The sequence below is a fragment of the Leishmania infantum genome, chromosome 23 (genome assembly GCF_000002875.2).
Source record: "Leishmania infantum JPCM5 genome chromosome 23".
Classification (NCBI taxonomy): domain Eukaryota; phylum Euglenozoa; class Kinetoplastea; order Trypanosomatida; family Trypanosomatidae; genus Leishmania; species Leishmania infantum.
The window spans coordinates 147,411-166,221 of NC_009407.2; the positions used below are offsets into that span (position 1 = coordinate 147,411).

At 62.4% G+C, this 18,811-nt stretch overlaps 4 protein-coding genes across 4 annotated transcripts; all 4 read left to right on the top strand.

Annotated features, from left to right (window-relative positions):
* Positions 1-843: 843 nt before the first annotated feature.
* LINJ_23_0440 (conserved hypothetical protein) lies at positions 844-6,795 on the top strand (the record flags this gene model as incomplete). Its single annotated transcript, XM_001465683.1, has 1 exon — positions 844-6,795. The coding sequence occupies one exon, from the start codon at positions 844-846 to the stop codon at positions 6,793-6,795; it is 5,952 nt and encodes a 1,983-aa protein (XP_001465720.1).
* A 1,832-nt stretch (positions 6,796-8,627) lies between these two features.
* On the top strand, positions 8,628-12,947 carry LINJ_23_0450 (hypothetical protein, unknown function; the record flags this gene model as incomplete). Its single annotated transcript, XM_001465684.1, has 1 exon — positions 8,628-12,947. One exon carries the CDS (start codon positions 8,628-8,630, stop codon positions 12,945-12,947), a length of 4,320 nt encoding a protein of 1,439 aa, XP_001465721.1.
* A 392-nt stretch (positions 12,948-13,339) lies between these two features.
* On the top strand, positions 13,340-13,804 carry LINJ_23_0460 (hypothetical protein, unknown function; the record flags this gene model as incomplete). The annotated part of the gene is made up of 1 exon (XM_001465685.1): positions 13,340-13,804. The coding sequence occupies one exon, from the start codon at positions 13,340-13,342 to the stop codon at positions 13,802-13,804; it is 465 nt and encodes a 154-aa protein (XP_001465722.1).
* A 1,621-nt stretch (positions 13,805-15,425) lies between these two features.
* LINJ_23_0470 (aldose 1-epimerase-like protein) lies at positions 15,426-16,652 on the top strand (the record flags this gene model as incomplete). Its single annotated transcript, XM_001465686.1, has 1 exon — positions 15,426-16,652. One exon carries the CDS (start codon positions 15,426-15,428, stop codon positions 16,650-16,652), a length of 1,227 nt encoding a protein of 408 aa, XP_001465723.1.
* Positions 16,653-18,811: the final 2,159 nt, after the last annotated feature.

Here is an 18,811-nt window from a genome sequence, read left to right on the forward strand (position 1 = left end):
TGTGCGTCGTGGATGATTTTCCCCGTTGGCTGTTGTGCGTTTCGAGCGTCACAGCGTTCTCCTCTCTCTGTGCTGATAGTCGCTGTTTCCGTTTTCGGTGACCCTCTCTCTCTTGTGCCATGCCCTCATCCAGTGTCACCGCCTCAACTCCCACCCCCACTCCCCCAAAGAGAACGTAAAAGAGTATCGCGAGTATCTTCGAGCCAAGGCAGCATACAGACCCTGAGGAGCTCCGTGGCGTTTGTCGTTTCTAAGACGACATGTGTCTGCACATCAGTGCGCGTCAGCGCGGGGGGTGAGAGGTGGTGGACGCCCAGACCACGCGCTTGTACGGTATCCCAGCATCACCTTCATCTCCCTCGCCCCCCCCCCTACCGCCACTGCCACTGCAACGTTTGAACTGCGGAGGATGAAAGTAGCAACATCCGCCACACCACACATATACCTTTCTTACCCCATCGCGTCCTGGCTCGCGTGTCGAACCATCAGCGGCCTTCCTACCTTATCACAGATGAAGGCAACGGCCCCGTCTTCTACACTCTCCTCTCCCTCTCCTTCGTTCTCTTGTATCCTCGGGGCGACTGTGAGCCACCAGGTGACGGTGCCATCCCCATCGCTGTCGCACAAAGACAGACAGAGAGGTACATACTGGCGCAGCTGGCGGCCTCTTAGCCTGACACGTGGCAGCGTGCGTGCGAAGAGCATCCGCCGGAAGCCCTCTCTCTTTCCCATTCGACGTTGGCCGCAGCCTAAGCGTGGCTGCCCTTGCTCGGGGCTCGCCTCCCTCCCCTCCGTTGTGGCCCAGACACACACACGCGCGCGCTTGCGCTCCACCGGTGTGCAATGTCCCGCGAACCCAATGAAGGCACCTTTGGGGCTGCGCTCGCCAATGAGTTTCAGTGGCGCAATTTGTACCTGAAGGAGTTCGGCTGCTGCACCTATCCACCGCCGATCCCGAAGGACCCCAGCACCACCGCCGTTGGTGTCTATCCGATGCGACAGCAAGCCAAGCTCCTCCAACAGGAAAGCAGCAGCAGCGATGATGCTGATAACGAAGTGGAGGAGGACGACCACTATGAAGAGTCCACGGACGATACCGATGGGGACGACAGCTACCCAGCGAACTTTAGCTCAGGCCTCTTCCAATTCTCCTTCAGCGGCGGTGACAGTCATGGATGCCATTCGCGAAGGCACCAATCCCACAACGGCGACCTGGCAGATGCAGAGCCCCCCAGCACGAGCTGCTCGCGTCGCGACCGTAGCACGGCAGATCAGTTTTTCAGTCTCGACTTGTCCATGTCTGTTGGCGAGGATGGGGCCAGCACGCACACCTTCCGTCACCCCAGCCACCGCAGCGGTGGGCGACGGTGCGGCCAAGGCGCTGTCCTGCGCAAAGACGACTTCTTCGACACCAACGACGTCTTCTCGACAAAGTTCTTCAGTTTTCTGTGGACAGAGTCGGACAACGACGGCGACGACGAGGAATACGCCAGCGACACGCGCACGGTCGACCACCAGGCTCGGCGCTGGGGAGCGCGCGACCCGGACAACGGGCGAGGCATGAAGAGCAGCCTGCGAAGCAGAAAGAACCCCGGTCGTCTCACGCTGTCACGACCCGGCTTCTCGACGGTGACAAGTCACGCCTTCAACACGAATCCGCAAGAAGTGCCGGAGGCGGTGCTGCGACTGCACCACCAGACATGGATCCTGCTGATGGACAACCGCCTCATAGCCTGGGTGCACCGCGCGGCCACCGATCACTGCCAGCGGGCCACGCAGCTGCGTCAGCGCTTACTGGAATTAATTGCGCGCGGCCCTTGTTCCGCTGACATCACCGGCGACGCCACGTTCGCCTCGTCCAACCAGGTCAGCACCTCACTCGTGTTGCCGGAGGAAGACGCGCTGCAGCGCACCTTGGAGAGCTTCTCGCCCTTCTTTGTCGTTGTTGCGCCGCCGCCGGCGGTGCAGCGGGCGAAGGATCAGTTCCGGGCGGCGCAACGGGGACAGCTCCGCAGCGGCAACGGTCAACAGGCCGCCGCCGCTGCCGTCGCCGACCTCATCGGTCTCCCGCTCCTGAGTCAGTACGGCTCCTGGCGGGAGGCCTACGAGCACCGGCACCGCTGGGACAAGGTGCCCTTCTCTTTCTTTTTCATCCATGACGTCAGCTACAACTACGCGCAAGTCACGGCCTTGTTTGTGCAGCTGCAGCTGCTCTACAAGCACTCCCATTCTCACTCGCGGCGCTGTGCGGCGGCCAAGCGGGAGTCGGTGCCTCTGAAGAACGCCAGTCGTCAATTTACCACCTTGAGCACCGCTAGTCGCGCCCCGGAGGAGCGGCGCCACGTGTGCCCGCTCGTGCTCATGCAGGAGATGACGGAGAACGTTGTCCTGGCCTACGAGCAAAGCGCCGCCCGCACAACGCTGCCGATGCTGCGCCGCGTACTCGATTTTCTGACGGATGCCGCGCTGGACGTGGTGACGGCGAACCGCTTTATCAGCCGTGAGGCGGTCCTACGGCAGCACCAGTTTCAGCTGCCAGGCATGACCACCGTGCGTCCTTTGCAAATCGCGACAGTGGCCTCGGCGGCGGCGGCGACGGCTTTCGACGTGTCACAGGCCACAGAGGAGGATGGGTCAGCGGACGTTGCAGAGGATAGGCGACTAATTAGCCGGAGCCTTGGCGTCTCCAAGGAGGAGGACGGCGCGCCCACGAAGGACGAGCTCTCCGGCATCGACGGCAGCGGCATCCCCATCAGCGGCGTTGAGCCGCAGCGCGTCACGGAGAGCGACATCAACGCGCTCTTTGAAATCGCCTACTGGTTCGCAGATGTGACCACAGCAAACGCCTCGGTGCCACTGGACCCAGCTCTGCCCGCAGGCATGACGGCAGGGCAATCCGCGGCGCGAGTGATGCCGCCAAACACTTCACTAGAGGCTTTAAAGAAAATGAACCGAAGCTCTCCTGCTAGCACACTACCGTTAGACACACCGACGGACCGCGCCCGCACCAACCACAGCGCAGCCGCGGCCGCTGGAGGTCGCGGTGCGCCCTTACCGATGTATAAAGTCCTCAGCGTTGAGGGATCGCAGCTCTCCTCGCCGCAAAACAGCAATGCCGTCTCCCTGACGGGAGCGGATGACTCGTCGCTGTCGTCGTTGACGTCGCGGTCGCAGCAGTACCTGCCTGGGCGCGTACAGGTGTACAGCCCCGTCGAGTCCCTTGCGGAGGCGGTGGCGTTGCTGGAGGCGTACCGCAAGCCACAACAACTGCGCGACGATCGGCCCGGCCGTGCCGGCCGCAGGAAGCGTCACAGTGTTTCGGTTGACCCGAGGGCCCGCAGTGGCGGCGCCGGAGCGAAGGGGCCCACATTGCCGAGTCTCACACCGATCCCCGTCTCCGACTCCTTTACAAGCTTTATCAGTCCGTTGGTGGTTCTCACTACCTACCTCCGCCTACACGGCGGCACATGGCTAAAGCATCTCTGCCGCCGCGTCTTCGAGTCTCTGCGCAGGCCGAATGTCTTGCTTTACGTCAACACACTCGAGCTCGACGCCGCGTGGGCGTCCCTGCAGCCACCGTCCTCACTGTCATCACAAGAGACCACGAAACTGAGTGTCGCGGCGGCGACGCGAGGGCGCCAACGCCTACTAAGCCGGTCCATTTCAGCTACGCCGCTAGCCCCGAACACCGCTGTCAGCGCAGAGGCGGCGCGCAGCGACTTTCTTTACGGCCTCGGCTGCCTGGAAGACCTCATTTGCCAAGACATCTTGTGCGCCCTCAACAACTTCTTCGGTTTCCTGTACGGAAAGCGAGCCGCTGCCGCGCGATTGCCGCAAGGGATCTCCATCCTGCTCACCCAATTTGTGTCCACCGTGCACCTATACATGCTCGAGAGCGTCGGCGCCACTCGCGCCGCAGCGGCGGCGGCGCCCGGTAACGGCAATCGTAATCGCTCGATGCGTCCCGGCTCTCACCCTAGCCCAAGCGCTTCAGGAGGGGTCACGGCGGCTGACGCCCCGAGTCGCATCGTGGAGGACTGCCTGCGTGTGTGCAAGCAGCGCTACTACGCTGGCTTGCGCCGGCACGGCAGCGCCAATGAGGCGGGAGAGGCCTATGTGTCTGCCTTTCGCGATCTTGACGGCCCCTTGAAGAGCGTCAGCGGTGGTGCTGCGGCGGAGGCAACGGCATCGACTGCCTCGCTGCCACGCCTCCTGCACACGATTGAGCAGCACCGCCTCGCAAAATTCATTTTATTCGACTGCTGGATTCTGCCAGCCCTCAACAACGCCATATCGCTCGGCTACCTGGCTTCCGACTCACCGATGCACCTCCGCTGGAACGTCGACGCGCTCGCACGGTATCTCAAGATCCTTGTGCACGCGCCCTTTGTTGAGCAGGACAAGAAGAATTTCGCCAGCCTCTTCCCAGACGTCCCGAGGAACTCCAGGCGACGCAGCACCGGCTACCCGCGCTCCCACGACGTTCGTGACGGTAAGGGCGGCTGCGGCGCCGACAAGCAGCTAAGGAGCGGCCGACCTCCCTCTCAAGGCGATGGCCGAGGCGCCGGGCGACCCACAGTGCTGACGCTGCCGCCGTACCTCACCGGCATCTACGACGTCGCCACCGGCTCGCTGGTGAGAGTGCAGACCTCGATGCCCATGACCGCCACAGCCGGAGTCGACCGGTGCAAAAGGATGTCGAGTGCTGCGCCCGCGGCAGAGCATCCGACCTCACTCAGCGCGTCGTCGTCAACGCTGCTGAGTTCGGCGATGAGCACGGTGGCTCAGGGCGAACCCGTGAACGGCGAGGCACCGTCGCCTCGGCGCACCGAGAACAGCGGCGAGGACGTGTCGGCGGTGGAGTCTCCAACGCAGGAGGGGCAGTCGAAGTGGACGCTGGAGGCCACGGCCCTCCCGCCTAGTGCCTCCGCGACGCACGAGACGGCGTCTCGTGCGTCTCCGCAGCGGCACTTCAAAGTGCAGCAAGCCGCTCAGCATCCGGCGTCTGCCGCGGCGGCAAACAAGTCGACGGTGACACCACAGTCTGCGAGCTCCTCCCGTTTGTTTTCCATTGCCGGGGACTCTGTGGAGGCAGCCGCAGACATGTCGTCACCCGGCACGCATCGCGACACCGGCAGCTTTGCAGGCTCACCCAAGGACGTTCAGGGCGGCCTGCCGATGGGGTCGAGGCGCAAGATCTCCGACACGCTTCTTAGTAGCATCACACCAGCTTTCACCCCGCCGCACGCGCCGCCGCCGCCACTGGACTGCATTCAGAGCATTTTCAGCAGTCCCGACCAGCGCGCGACCGATGCCGCTGCTGCGATGACGCATCCGTACGTGTTGATGGACGACGCCGTGTGGCTGGACATGTCCCCGGCGCTGCAAAACCTGAACGACTGCATCGGGCTGACGTTCTGCGACCGCGGCACCGGTGAGGCGTTCGCCGGCGACAGCGGGACTGTGGCACCCATATCGCGGCTGCCCTCGATGAACGCGTGCAGCGGGCATGCAGACTCTCGCACTGGTGCGACCACAGCGCGTGGCGCGGCGGGTCAGCGAACAAGTGGGGCTCCGAGGGACTGCGGCACATTTGTGGACCTCGCTCTCTTTGATGTGCCGGCGTTGGAGATGCTGAACGCCTTCACGTACGCTGCGTGCACGGACGACAGCAGCTACGTCGTCGTGTCCGAATTCGAGGTTCTGCCGTCGATGGCGGCCGGGTGTCTCGAGAGGATCTACGAGCTCGCCACCGATATGCATCCTATGGTTCTCCACGCGCTGCAGAAGGGAGCCTTTCACTTCGCCTACAACGACAGTGGCAGCGTATCGTCTGGGCTGACGTCATTGTACACGGCGTGCATGAACGGAGTACTGCTGCATCCCCGCACCGCCGCGCATGTGCTCAAGAATGTCATGGACAACAATCCACCCTTCTCTCACACGCTACTCAAGCCGGTGGCGGACTCGACAGCGCTGGATCTGCTTGGCCGCCTCGCCACCCACTCACGTGACGTGCCTATGGTGGACGTGAACGCCGTTGTGCCGCTGATCCACTCCATGGTGCCCGACCGCGACTCTTCTCGAGGTGGAGGTAGACGAGTGCACGCAAGGACGGACGCTGCGAACAGCGGCACGATACTGCCAGCCGTTGGCGCGCCGAACACCAGCGCGACCTCGAGCGCAGCCGTATCTCACCGCTGGGAACGCGAGTCGCGCCGGCTGCTGCGCGAGTTGGTCTTCCTCACTACGGGCAACTCAGACAGCGGGCCGCCGCTGCCGCTCGCGCCGGGGCTTCGCCGGCCAGTGGGACCACCTCACCCGATCCACATGCTTCGCGCCGGCGCAGCCCGCATCGCGGAGGACACTGGTGGTATGACGCCGATGGTGTTCGACCCGTGGTGGCGCGCAATGGTAGTGGCGCTGTGCGTGAAGGCGTCTAACGTGTTCGCCGAGTGCAGCGGCAATCAGCCGGTGTTGTTCCAGGATATGTGCCACGCGCAGGCCGAGGAGTCTAAGCGTCTGAACCGGTACACCACAGCCCACTTCGTCAACACGAAAGGCCGCGAGACGTGCGAGAAGGACGCTGTGGCGATGATGAGTGGGTCACAGCAAAGGCAGACCTCCCTATCCGGTCGCGGCAGCTGTGTCGGCGACTTGCCCGCCTGGCCAGGTCGGAAACACAAGCGAAGGCCCAAGGCAAGAGGAGTTACGGCAAGCGGTGGCAGAAAGCCAGCGTCCACTGACAGGAAGGCAAAGAAGAAGGGACGGAAAGCCGCCGCCGCTGCAGCGTGAGGGAAAGAGGAGAAACGGCAGCGCGACGCGAAGCCGCCGCCCACCGTTCCATGTGCGGGCATTGCCACAGCTACCGTGGGCAAGGGGAGCGAGGGGCCACTCTCTAGCGCTCCCTCTTCCCCTTCGTGTCGCTCACTTCTGGTGTAAAATAGAAGAAATAGCCACCCTGCTGCAGTGGAACGTACACGCACGCACGCGCAACCTATCACGGACTGCGTGTGTGCCCTCATTCAACTTGACTTCCTCTCATGTGTTGGCCGCCCAACGATGAGGCATCCGTATGTGGGTGTCTGCACCCCCTTCCTCCTGTGCGGCTTTCAGTGAAGGTGCACAAGTGAGGAAGTAGGATAGAAGGGGGGCGGGGGATGGGCTGCATGTGTGCCAGCGGAGCGGGCACGCAGAGAGCGGTGTCTTCCTCTTCCGTTGCATCTGTGCTTTGTGTGTGTGTGTGCGCGCGCTTACTCTGTTGCATGCCGCTCCGCCTGTGCGCGTTGAAGCCGTGTTTCACGGAAGTGCCGCGCGACCGCACGTGTACGCACAAAAAAAAGAAATGGAAGTGCACTGCCGCCGGAGTGCTCGCCTCACGTGACATGCGCCTGTCTGTGTCGGTGCACACGCACACACACACCTGCTGCTGCTGCTGAGGCCCCTCTCTCCATACCCGCACCGCGATCGCAGAGCTCTTCCTCTTCCGTCTGTGCCCCCCCCCAGCTTTACGTGGAGTAGTGAAGGCATCCGTTGCTCCACAGAACAGCGCAGTTGTAACCCTTGAAAGGCACTGCCATGAGAGCCTGTACGCGAAAACTCGAGCTTGAATCTAAACTTGCCCCCTTCTCTTCCTCTTCTTCTATTGTCGTTACTGTGCTCGGCCCTCCCGCCGGCATGCCTCCTACACATACACATATTCACGCATGCATCCGTGCACGAGTGCTTGTGTGTCTCGCAGCACCCTCATCATACCGCACCCTTTCATCTCTGCACCTCTGCGGTGTGGCAGCTGCTCAGGTCGTGTGGCATGCCCACCTCGCTGGGTGCCCCATCCCTCGCCGGCGTATGTGTATGCACATGCGCACAGCTTTGATACAGTCCATTGCATGCGGCTTAGGTAAACGCGCACCACACCTGCAACCATCTCTCCCCCTTCACCCACGCACACGTGGCATTCACGCAAGGAGGGCGAACGCATCGTGCACGCGCGCGTGTGTATGCCTGTGTGCATTCTCGTTCCCTGATGCAGTTGCGTGTGGCGTGAATTCTTTCATGTTTTGCTCTCTTCCTGCGTGTGCGTGTGCGTGTGTATTGCAGGCCTCTTTTCAAGTTTCTTTGCCGCATCCGCAGCGTTTGTCTGAGCAGTGCGTCGGCAGCTCCCAGCGTTGCGGCACACACCGGCGTACGTGTACGGACGGACGGACGGACGGACGCACACCCACACAGTGACCCGGTGAGTCACCGCTCTGTAATCGGACTGCCGTCTTTTTCGCTCTTGGACTTCTCTGCACCTACAGTAGCTTGACGCGTGTGTGCGCGTGTGCGTGAGAGAGAAAGAAACTCCTCCGGCGGAGCAGGCCCATTACCTGCCTGGCACAGACACATATACACACGCACACACGCAGTGTCCCTCGTCTCTTCTTGTAAGCTGCGACCCGGCCGCTGACTTCGCCTTTTCCTTTGCTTTTTCTTGCCTTTCATCGCAGAGACATTGCTCAGCAGCGTGCCTGCCTGCTGGTGGATTCACAGTTTCACATGTGACGACCTCGCACGTCGTGCCTCACGACCTTCCGTTTTGGGGGCCCTGCTATCGGCCTGTGTGTTGCAAAAAAAAAAAACGACTCATGCGCCCGCATAGCCTCTCGCAGTCCGACGCGAATGCCGACACCATGGTAGCCCGCCCAACTAGCCGCACGCGCACTACCGTGGCAGCCGCGTCGCAACATCCTCGATCGTCAAGGCTGTCACCGCGGCCGCACGCGCCGCCAGTCGCCATCCCGATCTCGCATCGATGCGCGGTGACAAAGGTGGGGAGAGATCGAGAAAGGACACCGCCCAAGCAAGGAGTGTTGGACGACGGCAGCACCCATGCCACCGCGGCCCGAGGGACGAGTGCATCCCCAGCTTCCACCTCACGCGGCAGCGACACGCCTCGCGTGCGTGCGATTGTAAACGCTGCAGCATCCGTGGCACGCCGACACATGTCTTCCCTCACCGGAACGACACAGACGACAGCGACAGCGCACCCACATCGGTGCCCACGCGCTGAGATGCCCTTGTCGAAGAAGTCGTCGTCGCTGCGCCAGACCATGCCTTGTTCTCTTCTTCTTTTCGCTGCAGGCCCCATGCAGGTGCCGTCTAACGCATGCTTTGGCAACAGACTGGCAACCGTTAGGCGACAGCATCGATCCTCTGCGTCGCGCCACACCAATCATGCTCCCTCCGTTGCCATCGTCGGCAACGGCATCCCACGGCCACCGCCTGCGAGGGTCGACGCAGGTGTTGTGGGGAACGCCAACGAGCCGTTTGCCGAGTACGCGCGGTCGTCCACCTCGCCGGCGCCACGTGCGCACGTCGAGCCCTTCAGCTCTACGCCCATGTCCTCGTTTGCCATTTGTCCGTACGTCGCAGCGCCGTCTCACGGCAGCACGACCATGTCGACGGCACTGCGTCGTCCCCCCACCACCGTCACCGCGCTGCCTGGCATGGCGCCGTCACCGCCAACCATCTCCGCAGCAGTGCCACGGAGCGGCCACGGCGCTGCCCGGCGCACGTCCGCACCACTGCGTGTGCATCCGGCGCATCGTGGCAGGTCGCAGCCTGGGCTGACTCACTCACTGCCCGCCTACAGCTCTACCGTGACTGCCTCCATGCCCCACGAGATTCCGCCGACATCAGCCCTGATGCTGCCGTACTGCACTGATGCCCAACTGCGAAACCTCTTCGCAACGCTCTTCGTGCGCACCGGCGACGCGACGTGGTCGGTGCACCAACACATTCTGCCCTTCCTGACGGCCCGCCAGCACTGCATCATGCCGGCCGCGCCGTCGCAGGTGGCCGCGTTCTTTGGGTTCACCGACCACCGTGACGGAGGCGTGCATGAAAAGGGGGTCCCCGGCCGCGCCGGTGCCCCCCAAGGCGAGCAGGGCTTCTTCGGCGGGCCGTGGACGACTGAGGAGATGAGCCGCTTCGCTTCGCAGCTTTGCTACTGGTTCGTTTACGTCGGCGTCCTCGGGTGCGGCGAAGAAATGCGCTGGGACACCTTGCTGATACCACTCGGAGGCATCCTAGCTCCAGCTCGCAGGTCACCGGCGCGGAGCGCCTACAGCACGGGCAGCACCTCAGCGCCACAATCACCCGTGACACGAAGCAGTAGCCCCTCTGTCCACCCAGCTACTCCCGAGAAGCAGTGCTTCTCCCCCATACCGCGTCGATCGCTCCGAAACTCCTCATGCGCGTCTTCATCGACGCTGGGTGTCGTCGCCCTCACGGAAGGGCCGAAGCAGCACCAGCTCTCGCGCATGGTGGACCACGAGGGCGCTGACGATGACGAAGGCGGCCCAAAGAGCACCGTGCTGTATCACACCGATCAGCTGGAACGCTCGACCTTGGACGTTGTCACCACCTCGACGCTCATGTCTGTGGAGTTTCGTGCCGTTGTCGAAGCACCACCGCTGGTGCAAGAGGTGGCGTTCGTGCGCGGCTACAAGGTCCTACAAACCCTCTTGGCAAACCGCGAGGGGCAGCTTGCACACATGAAAAGTGGTCCCATGGCGACCATATTGCATGCGCTGTGCACTGCTGCTTGGACTGGCAACGGCGCGAACGACAACCTCGAGCACAGTGCAGATTGCCTTGCCGAGACGCTCCCGCCCGATATTCATGCGGTGCACCGTCGCGTGTGCTTCTACCTCCGCCTGCACGCGTTTGTGCGTGAGCTCTGCGCATGCCTGCGCGCGCACGAGAGGCGGCCGTGGCAGTGGGAGTCCTACATCGTGGAATCCATCATCTCCTCGCGTCTGCGTGACACGGCGAATTTTGCCAGTTGCGACGCGCCCCTGACCAGGAACGCGAAGATGACCGCCATCTCGGAGACAAGCCTCAGTGCTGGTGGCAGGTGGGGGCAGCTTCGTGACACACTTTCGCAAGCGGTGCTGGGCGCCGCACTCCATGCCGCGCCCACCCTCGCTTCCGCCAACTCTCTTAAAACGCTACTCGTTCTGCAACATGCCGGCGCCACACAGGTGGTGCTGCGCGCCACTGAAGGACTACCAAGCGCGCCGGATGCAGTGGCGGCCCCATCCTTCTCCTCTTCGTCCATCTCCTCCGGCGTTTCTACACTGGAAAGCAGCACAAGCTCACGCCTGCCTGCCCGGCTGCTTCTTTTGTTTCCGCTGCCGCGCTGGAGCGCCGTGACGCTACCGGGTACGGCATCGCGGAAAGACTTGACGACGCTCGATCTGGCTGCCTCGCGTGCACTTGGTTTCGCGCTTGCTTTGGTGCTGCTAAGCAGCTGCCTCTTCATCTCTGTAGCTCAAGTTGTCTGGACGTCGTGCTGGACAGTCTCTCTGGAATACAGTGCCAGCGGCGACACTGCGCATCACCTCCACGTGGTGTGTCGCACCTGGATGCACAACCTAGTGGAGCACTGCTGGACTACGCTGCTGTTCGCCTGCGCTGCACGAGTGGCCCACCATGCCGGAGAAGTGGTCGCATCGATCGAGATGACACACGCCATAGTGACTGCCCAGAGTGCAGCGGTCGCGAGCGAGTCGGACGGATGGCTGCAGAAGGCGTGGGCCTTGCAATCCAGCAGCGCCGTCGCAGCGCAGGCGGTGCAACGCTGCATACAACGTCTTCGACTGGTAGGCAGCGCAGTCGACGGCATGGAGGTCACCCCGCTCGGTGGGCGGCACGCGCTCACGCGCGGCATGGCGTCGCGGTATTGGCTCGGAGTCTTCATTGTTGCTTTCCTTACTTGCACAATGAAGGCGTCACTGCATCCCAGCCGGTGCGTAGAGCTTGCCGTTGTCGTGATGGTTGCGTGTGGGGCGAATGTGGTACTTGTCTGTGAAACCCGCCAGCAGCGACGACGCGCACTGGCATGGTGGCTCCACTGTCAAGCGACCACCGCGGAGAACTTCGCGGAAGACGTTCTGCGTACAGCGGGCGACCGGTGTAGCGAAGCGCTGTCGAACGGGGCAGACGCTGAAGAGCAAGGTGGATCAGTTGCGCGACGGCCTCTGCCAACCAATCGTGCGGCTGTCCACACGCTATGCACGATACCGCTGCCAGTGTTGGAAGAGCTGGCAAAGGTCGCCTGCCTGGTGGAGTGGAGTGAAGGGCGCTTGTTGCCAATACATCACGAATCCGATGCTACCGGTCCTGCGAACCTCTCGGCGCTGCCAATCCAGTGGTTCTGGGAGCAGCTGTGCGGTCGCGCCGCTCCGACGTACGCAAACGGCACGTCCTCTGTGGCTGTCGTGGAGACTACGATGCGGGCATGCCGACGCTCACTCGAAGCCAAGCAGAGGCAGCGCGGTGCAGCTCCTTTGGCCATAGCGGAGGCGGTGGCCTACGTGCTACCCTGGGCACTGGACTACAAGGCGGCACCGCCACCGCCGACCGGCGCACTAGAGGGGTGTCACGACTACCAGGTAGGCGAAGTGTTTGCACCCTTTGCCGCTGCAGCGGCCGGGGACGCCAGCGGCGTCGCCCTCGCGACACCCGATGGAGACTCCTCTTCTCTGCACCCTCTCGATGTGGCGCTGCGACGGCTGCCGTACCTTTCGCAGCTTCAGGGCCGCCTCGTCGTGTGCGCCGCCTTCGTGTTCGCCTCGCTGAGAGCGACTCCACGCGCGATGGGTAAGGCAGTTCGCAGCTGTCCAGCTCCCTTCTCCGCCTGCACCGGAGAGTCGACGCCCGTACTTCTGACGCACCTCGTCCAGGCTCAAATGTGCGTGGAGCCGTCCCTGCGGTGCAGAAAGGGCTCCGAGGGCGTCTCGGCGGCGCGGTGGCGTCGGGCGGCAAAGCGCACGCGAGCTGCCCTGCAGCTCCTCCAGCAAGTGGCGCTGTCGGCTCAGCAGCGCAGCGTTCAAGACGCTCCTGCAGGCCGCGCGTACGCACCGGTGCTGCCCTCGCTGCTTCACGAACTCTTCCGCTAACGATGTGTGGCCTGTGTCGCAGGTGAAACACAGCGGGTGGCAGAGTCGGGAATACCGTGACGCTCCTTGATGCATGTGTATGTATGTGTGTGTGTGTGCGTGCGCACTATATGTGCTGTGCACTGCCACATCAAAGAAAGCAAAAGCCACGTAAAACTGCTCAAGGGAAGCAAGTGCACTGTCGGATGGCGTGTTAGGGGTGCAGTCTTGTCTGTTGGCCGGTCTCTTTAGGTTGCCGAGGAGCGTGACGGGCTCGTTCAACGCGACTGCGCCTCTCTAATGTCTCTCGCTCCACGCGCGGCATCTCGTCTCCTCCCCCCTCCGCGTCCTCTCACTCTCGCACGCGCAGCGGCGCGCCACAGTACGCTGTGCGACGTGTGCGCCACGCTCTCATGCACGCACAAACACGCACAAAGAGCGAGTGCGCGGTGATTCACGCTTCCATCTTGGCATCCATGTACACTGAAAGGGATATATCCGTGTCCAGCGACTCCGCCTTGTCCGGCCCATCATCCTGCTGCGTGTCATCCTTGTCGCCGTCGTCCTCCCTCTCGGCCTCTGCGCACCGGCGAGGCCACGGCGCGCCGCCGCCGCCGCCACTGCAGCGTTTTTTTGTGCCTGAGCCACGCGGCTTGGAGCAGGAGACGAGCTGTGCTCTGTCCTTCGCCGGCATCGGCGGGTTGGCCGGGGCGCTACTGGCCCTGCTGCGCGCCACCGAGTATGAAGTGTACCACGTTCAGTGTGTCGCAACGGAGGCCATGGCAAACCTGCAGGTGGTACGCCTGTATCTTATTGAGCGTACGCTGAACGCTACCGTCGGGATGGAGGAGGCGTGCCCGTCGCAAGAGGACGGCTGACATTGGCGTACTGCACCGTCGATCGCTCAATGAGGAACGTGGCCGCCACACCCAGCACCGTCCTCCGCAGCATCCTCCCCCGTCCCCTCCCCAATCGTGCTGGGCCTCTGTTGGACAGTTCGTCCTCGCACCCTCGCCCTACCTCCGCCACACCGACACACATGAGTAACTTGTGTCTGTTCTTACGCTCCTGCTAACCACTGCTGTTCTATTCACTTCTGTTGTTGCTACTGACTGCCGGCTCTTCTTCTCGACACCGCTGCATGCGTGGATGCACTTGTTTCTCCGTCAAGGAGTTCGCTACCTGGTGCACAGAGCCACCAGAGCGAGTGCGGCTATCTTCATGTGCCGCAGGAAAGGCGCCATGCACGCGCGATGCCGTAGCCGCGCGTGCATGGGAGGGAGAGACATGCACGGAAATCGAATTGCACGGACGAGGGGGGAGGCGGGGGAGTGCTCAAGCGGTGAAGCGAAACCGACGGAAGGCACCGCTTCCCGCATGGGTGATTGGGTGTGTATACGGACGGTCCAGTGTGTGTACCTGTCACAGTGTTCTCGCCATAACACCCCTCCTCTCACCAGCCGCTCCTCTTCGATCTCGACTGTCTCACCGCCAACACACAGGGCGCGGCACATGCAAGGTGCCTGACTCTTCTTATTTCGTACCTCACCCTGGTCTTTGCCCCTCCCTACCCATCCGCCCTTCGGCTGCTCCGCTACGCATGAGCACAGCAAACCACGCGCGCTCGTGGCGCCGCTACAGGGCTTCTCTGTCAGCGTGTCTGCGTGCGCGTCGTATATCGCTCGCTTCTCTGTGTACTCCTGCCATCGCCTTTCCTTGCTTGTACCGCCTCGTTGGCTGCTCGAAGCCACCGACACCCTCTCGCATCGCCGCAGCTGCGCCAAAAGCTACATCACATACCACCAGCCAAAACGGCCGCATCGACAGCGCCAACGTCCCTTGTCGCCGTTCGGCATCCCCCCTCCCCCTCCGACATCTTGTTGTTGGGTTGTACCGTGCCGTTCGCCACCCACCACCTAACACCTCAAGACCGCCCACAGCTCAATCGGCGCATCGCGGAGTGCAACGAAGCGAAGGGAACGCTAAGAGTAGGAGAGGCACCGCTGCCCTCTTCCGCCGTCCCCAGCCCCTCCTCCTCCTCCCCTTCATCAAAAAACACGCACAGAGAGAGCGACCCGCCTTGGCTTTCGGCAGCTTTGGGGGCTTTTCGATCTTCGTGTGGCTTTCTTGTCTTCCAATCCATCTCCTGCCCGCTCCTCCGAGCCCCCTCCTTCGCCATCCGCACAACCCACGCCCGAAGCCAAGCCTCAAGCTTCTCACTATACCCTTCCCACAGGTCTCAGGAAGACGCTGCGCTAGTCGTGCTAGCGCCTTCCTCCCATCACCATCACTTCTTCGTGCTGTCGCTGCTCTGCTGCTTCTCCCACTTTACTGTTTGCATCCACCTCCTCTCTTACGTGGACATCCTGTGCGGCCCCTCCCTCCCTGTTGGGGGCCACGGTACGACGTGACACCGACGTCCCTGCAACGGCGGAGAGGACACGCCTTCGATCACGCATACGCGCACACAGAGCGCCGCAACGTGTGCAGCAGTCGAGCATGGCCGACACGCAGCCTGTCCCGGCGACGGTGACGTCCGCGCACGGCGCCCATGCTGAGGCGTTTGGCGAGTCTTTCATCGTGACACTGAGCTCTGAAAACCTGCGCGTGCAGCTGCTGTCGCATGGTGCGGCGCTAAACTCCGTGAAGGTGCGCAAACCGCACGCCGCAGCATCGGCCACCACTGCGGCGTCGGCGACTGCAGAGCAGGACGATGAATGGTTGGAAGTGTGCCTCGGCTACACGAACCCGGAGGAGGCACTCAGCGCCGATGCGGTGATCGGTCATACTATTGGACGATACGCCGGGCGCATCGCCAATGGCGAGTTCGAGATGGCGAACACGACGTATACGCTCGCCAAAAACTTTGGCCCGCACAACCTCCACGGCGGCCCGGTCGGGTTTCAACACCAGGAATGGAAGTACCTGTTGTCGGACGGCAGGGATGAGACTGGTGTGGCGTTCCACCTCGTCTCACCGCACATGGATCAGGGCTTCCCCGGTGAACTCTTCGTGACGGCTACCTACAGCATCATTAAGTCAGCTCCAGTGCCCACCCTCAAGTACGTGCTTCAAGCCTCGCTGTCGGACCACACGCCAGTGGACATGACGGTGATCAACCTGACGAACCATGCGTACTGGAACCTGAACGGTGTTCCGCGACCAGCAGCGACGGATGCGGTGGCGCCGCTGCCGCGAAACATCGCGAACCACTACCTGCAGTTGCAGTCCAAGTACTTTGCCGTCACCGATGAACTGAGTATCCCACATGGTGATATGCGTCCCGTCGAAGGTACCCCACACGACTACTCGGCGCTGCGCTGCGTTGCCGAGGGAATGGAGGCGACGAAGGAGGAAGGTCGCGACGGCGGCGGCTACGATGACCTGGTCGCCCTTGAGACGTGGGACTCGACCCTGCGGGAGGCAGCGCTGGTGTACAGTCCCGCTACCAAGCTGCGCATGCAGGTGTGCACCACGAACCCAGCCATTGTTGTCTACACAGCGAACCACCTGCCTGCCAATGCCTCCGGCGCAAAAGGGCAGCGCTTCCAGCAGCACAGTGCGATCTGCCTGGAGTGTCAGTACTTCCCGAACAGCCCCAACGTGCGAGCCTTCCCATCGACAGTGTTGAAGAAAGGCGAAGCGTACAACGAGACTACGACTCACGCGTTCCAGTTCATGAACGCTGACATCACTCCAGAGGAAAAGCTGCTGCGCCGTCAGTAACCCGTGCCGTCATGCGTGGAAGTGCGTGTATGGTCTGGAGCTCCGAGGTGAAAAATAAACAGCGGTTAGAAAGAGGAGGGCGAGCCTCAGCTGCCTACCTTCACGTGCTGCTGGGCACGCGGATGCCCCATCCGCCCCTCCCTCGCGAAAAGCCTCGCGCTTGCGGTCCGTGTGCCCTCACCTGTGTAGTTTCACCTCCCCGCACCTCTCCGTGGCTCTCGAAAACGCAGCAGCACGCACTGTCCGTTGATCCACTTTCTACATCTCTCGTCTTGTTTCATTGTTTTGCTATGATACACGTTGTACGAGCTCGGTCGCTTGCGTGGCATGCGCCTTATCTATGTGTTTGTGTATGTGCGTGCATTGAATCCTCTCCTCCCTTAACACAGCACAAGAAATAAGGGGCAAAAACGATCTGTGGCACCGCCACAGGCGCACATACGCGTATACTTGAGGAAGCGGGCAGGGAAGGTGGAAGCCAGGAAGAGAACGCCGCAGAGAAGAAATCACGAGCGCACGAGCGAGCGCAAGAGAGTGCGAGATGGCTAAGCGGTGACGGCGGCATGATGGGGAGAGGGAGCGCAGCTCTGTGGTCGGCAGCGTGCCCCCTTTAGCTGCCTCCCTCCCTCTCGCCCCGTTGGTTGTTCTTTTCCCTCCCGCTGCCGTGTCTTCTCCTACCTACCCCCTCCCCCTTTTTTACGGATTAGTCGCTGCCCGTCATCCGCGCGGCCTCCCCCTCCCCGAGGGAGTGCACGGACGGGAGCGCAACGGTGCTGCAGAGTGTCTGCGGGCATTTTTTTTATTTCCCCGCCCACCTCTCTTTCGCCTTGCTGTTGTTTGCTTTCCCTGGCTCTTCGCTGCTTTCTTCTGCCTTCTTGTGTGTCCTCTCATGACATGCGACACCTCTCCGTGCGTGGCTTCAAGGACCAGTGCGCCTGCTCTCGGTGGGGGGTGGGGGCCGTGGAGCCCCCGCCACCCCTCCCAATGCCGAACCACCCCTGATGGTGACAGGGTCGCGTGCCCACGACACGGCGAGGTCAGTGGGAGTCATCGCTGCTGATGTCGGCGGTGAGGTCCCAGATGGCGGTGCGTGGGAGAGACCCGCGACAGCGAGCACACGCTTGTGCCATCCACGTTATGTGCAGAGTGCCAGCGCCACCCCTAAAGGTGCACAGGGTGGCGGCCGGCATGATGGAAGGAGCGGCTGTTAGGCGGGTGGTGGGTAGGGTTGGAGGCATGGGTCGTGCTCAACTGACCGGGTCAGCGCGTGGCTGTGGCGCTTGTGTCCAGGGCTGCTTCGCACCACGCGATGTGGTGGTGGTGGGGGGGGGCTTGCGACCATCCAGGGGTGGCGCACTGCTGGAGCCGTGTTGTATGGCAGAATGGAAACCTTTGCCTGAAGAAGAGACGTGTTGTCTGCGTATCTTCCCTCTCGTGTGTTCAGGCGTTTCCAAGTTGAGTGTCTCTGCGTGTATGTATTCGCGTGTGTGTGTGTGCACGACTGCGGCTGCGATTCGACCTTGTGTGCTCAACAAGGGCAAAGAACCAAACGGGGAAGTCGGGCCCTGCGAGTGCCATGTGCGTTGGCGAGGTACCGACGTGGGAGGCACCGCCCTGAGGGGAGGGGCGGGTAGTGTCGTCCATGCGCCGTCTGCAACCGCTTTGATGCCGCTGTCTACGTATCCCTCTCTCGCTGCCTGTACTCGTGCGCAACACATACACCAAGGCACGTACAGGCGAGTGCACGACGGATGAGGTTGCGCACCGTCAGGCTGTACGCATGCTCTCCCCTCGTGGGGGAAAAGCCTCCGAGCATCCTCCCTCCTCTCGCCTCCTCTCTGCCACGTGCGCACTTGCACGCACAAACCCGCGCACATACGCGCATCCATGCACACAGTGAGGGCTGATTGGGCGCGTGGAGCCGAAAGCGAGGGTCGCGTGAAGGGCTAAAAAAGGAATCCTGTACACCTGACTCAGCTGAGTGCAGCTCCTCTCTTTCGCTGGTGTTGGAATCGGTGCACTCGGCAGATGCCACGAACTCCTCCTCGGCTTTCAGGCCTGCTCCCGGTGAACGCGTGTAGGGGGAACGAGTGAAAGAAGCGAAGGGTCCGTGGGAAGGGCGCCGGGGTACAAGAAGCAGAAGCAGCAGCGGCAGACCT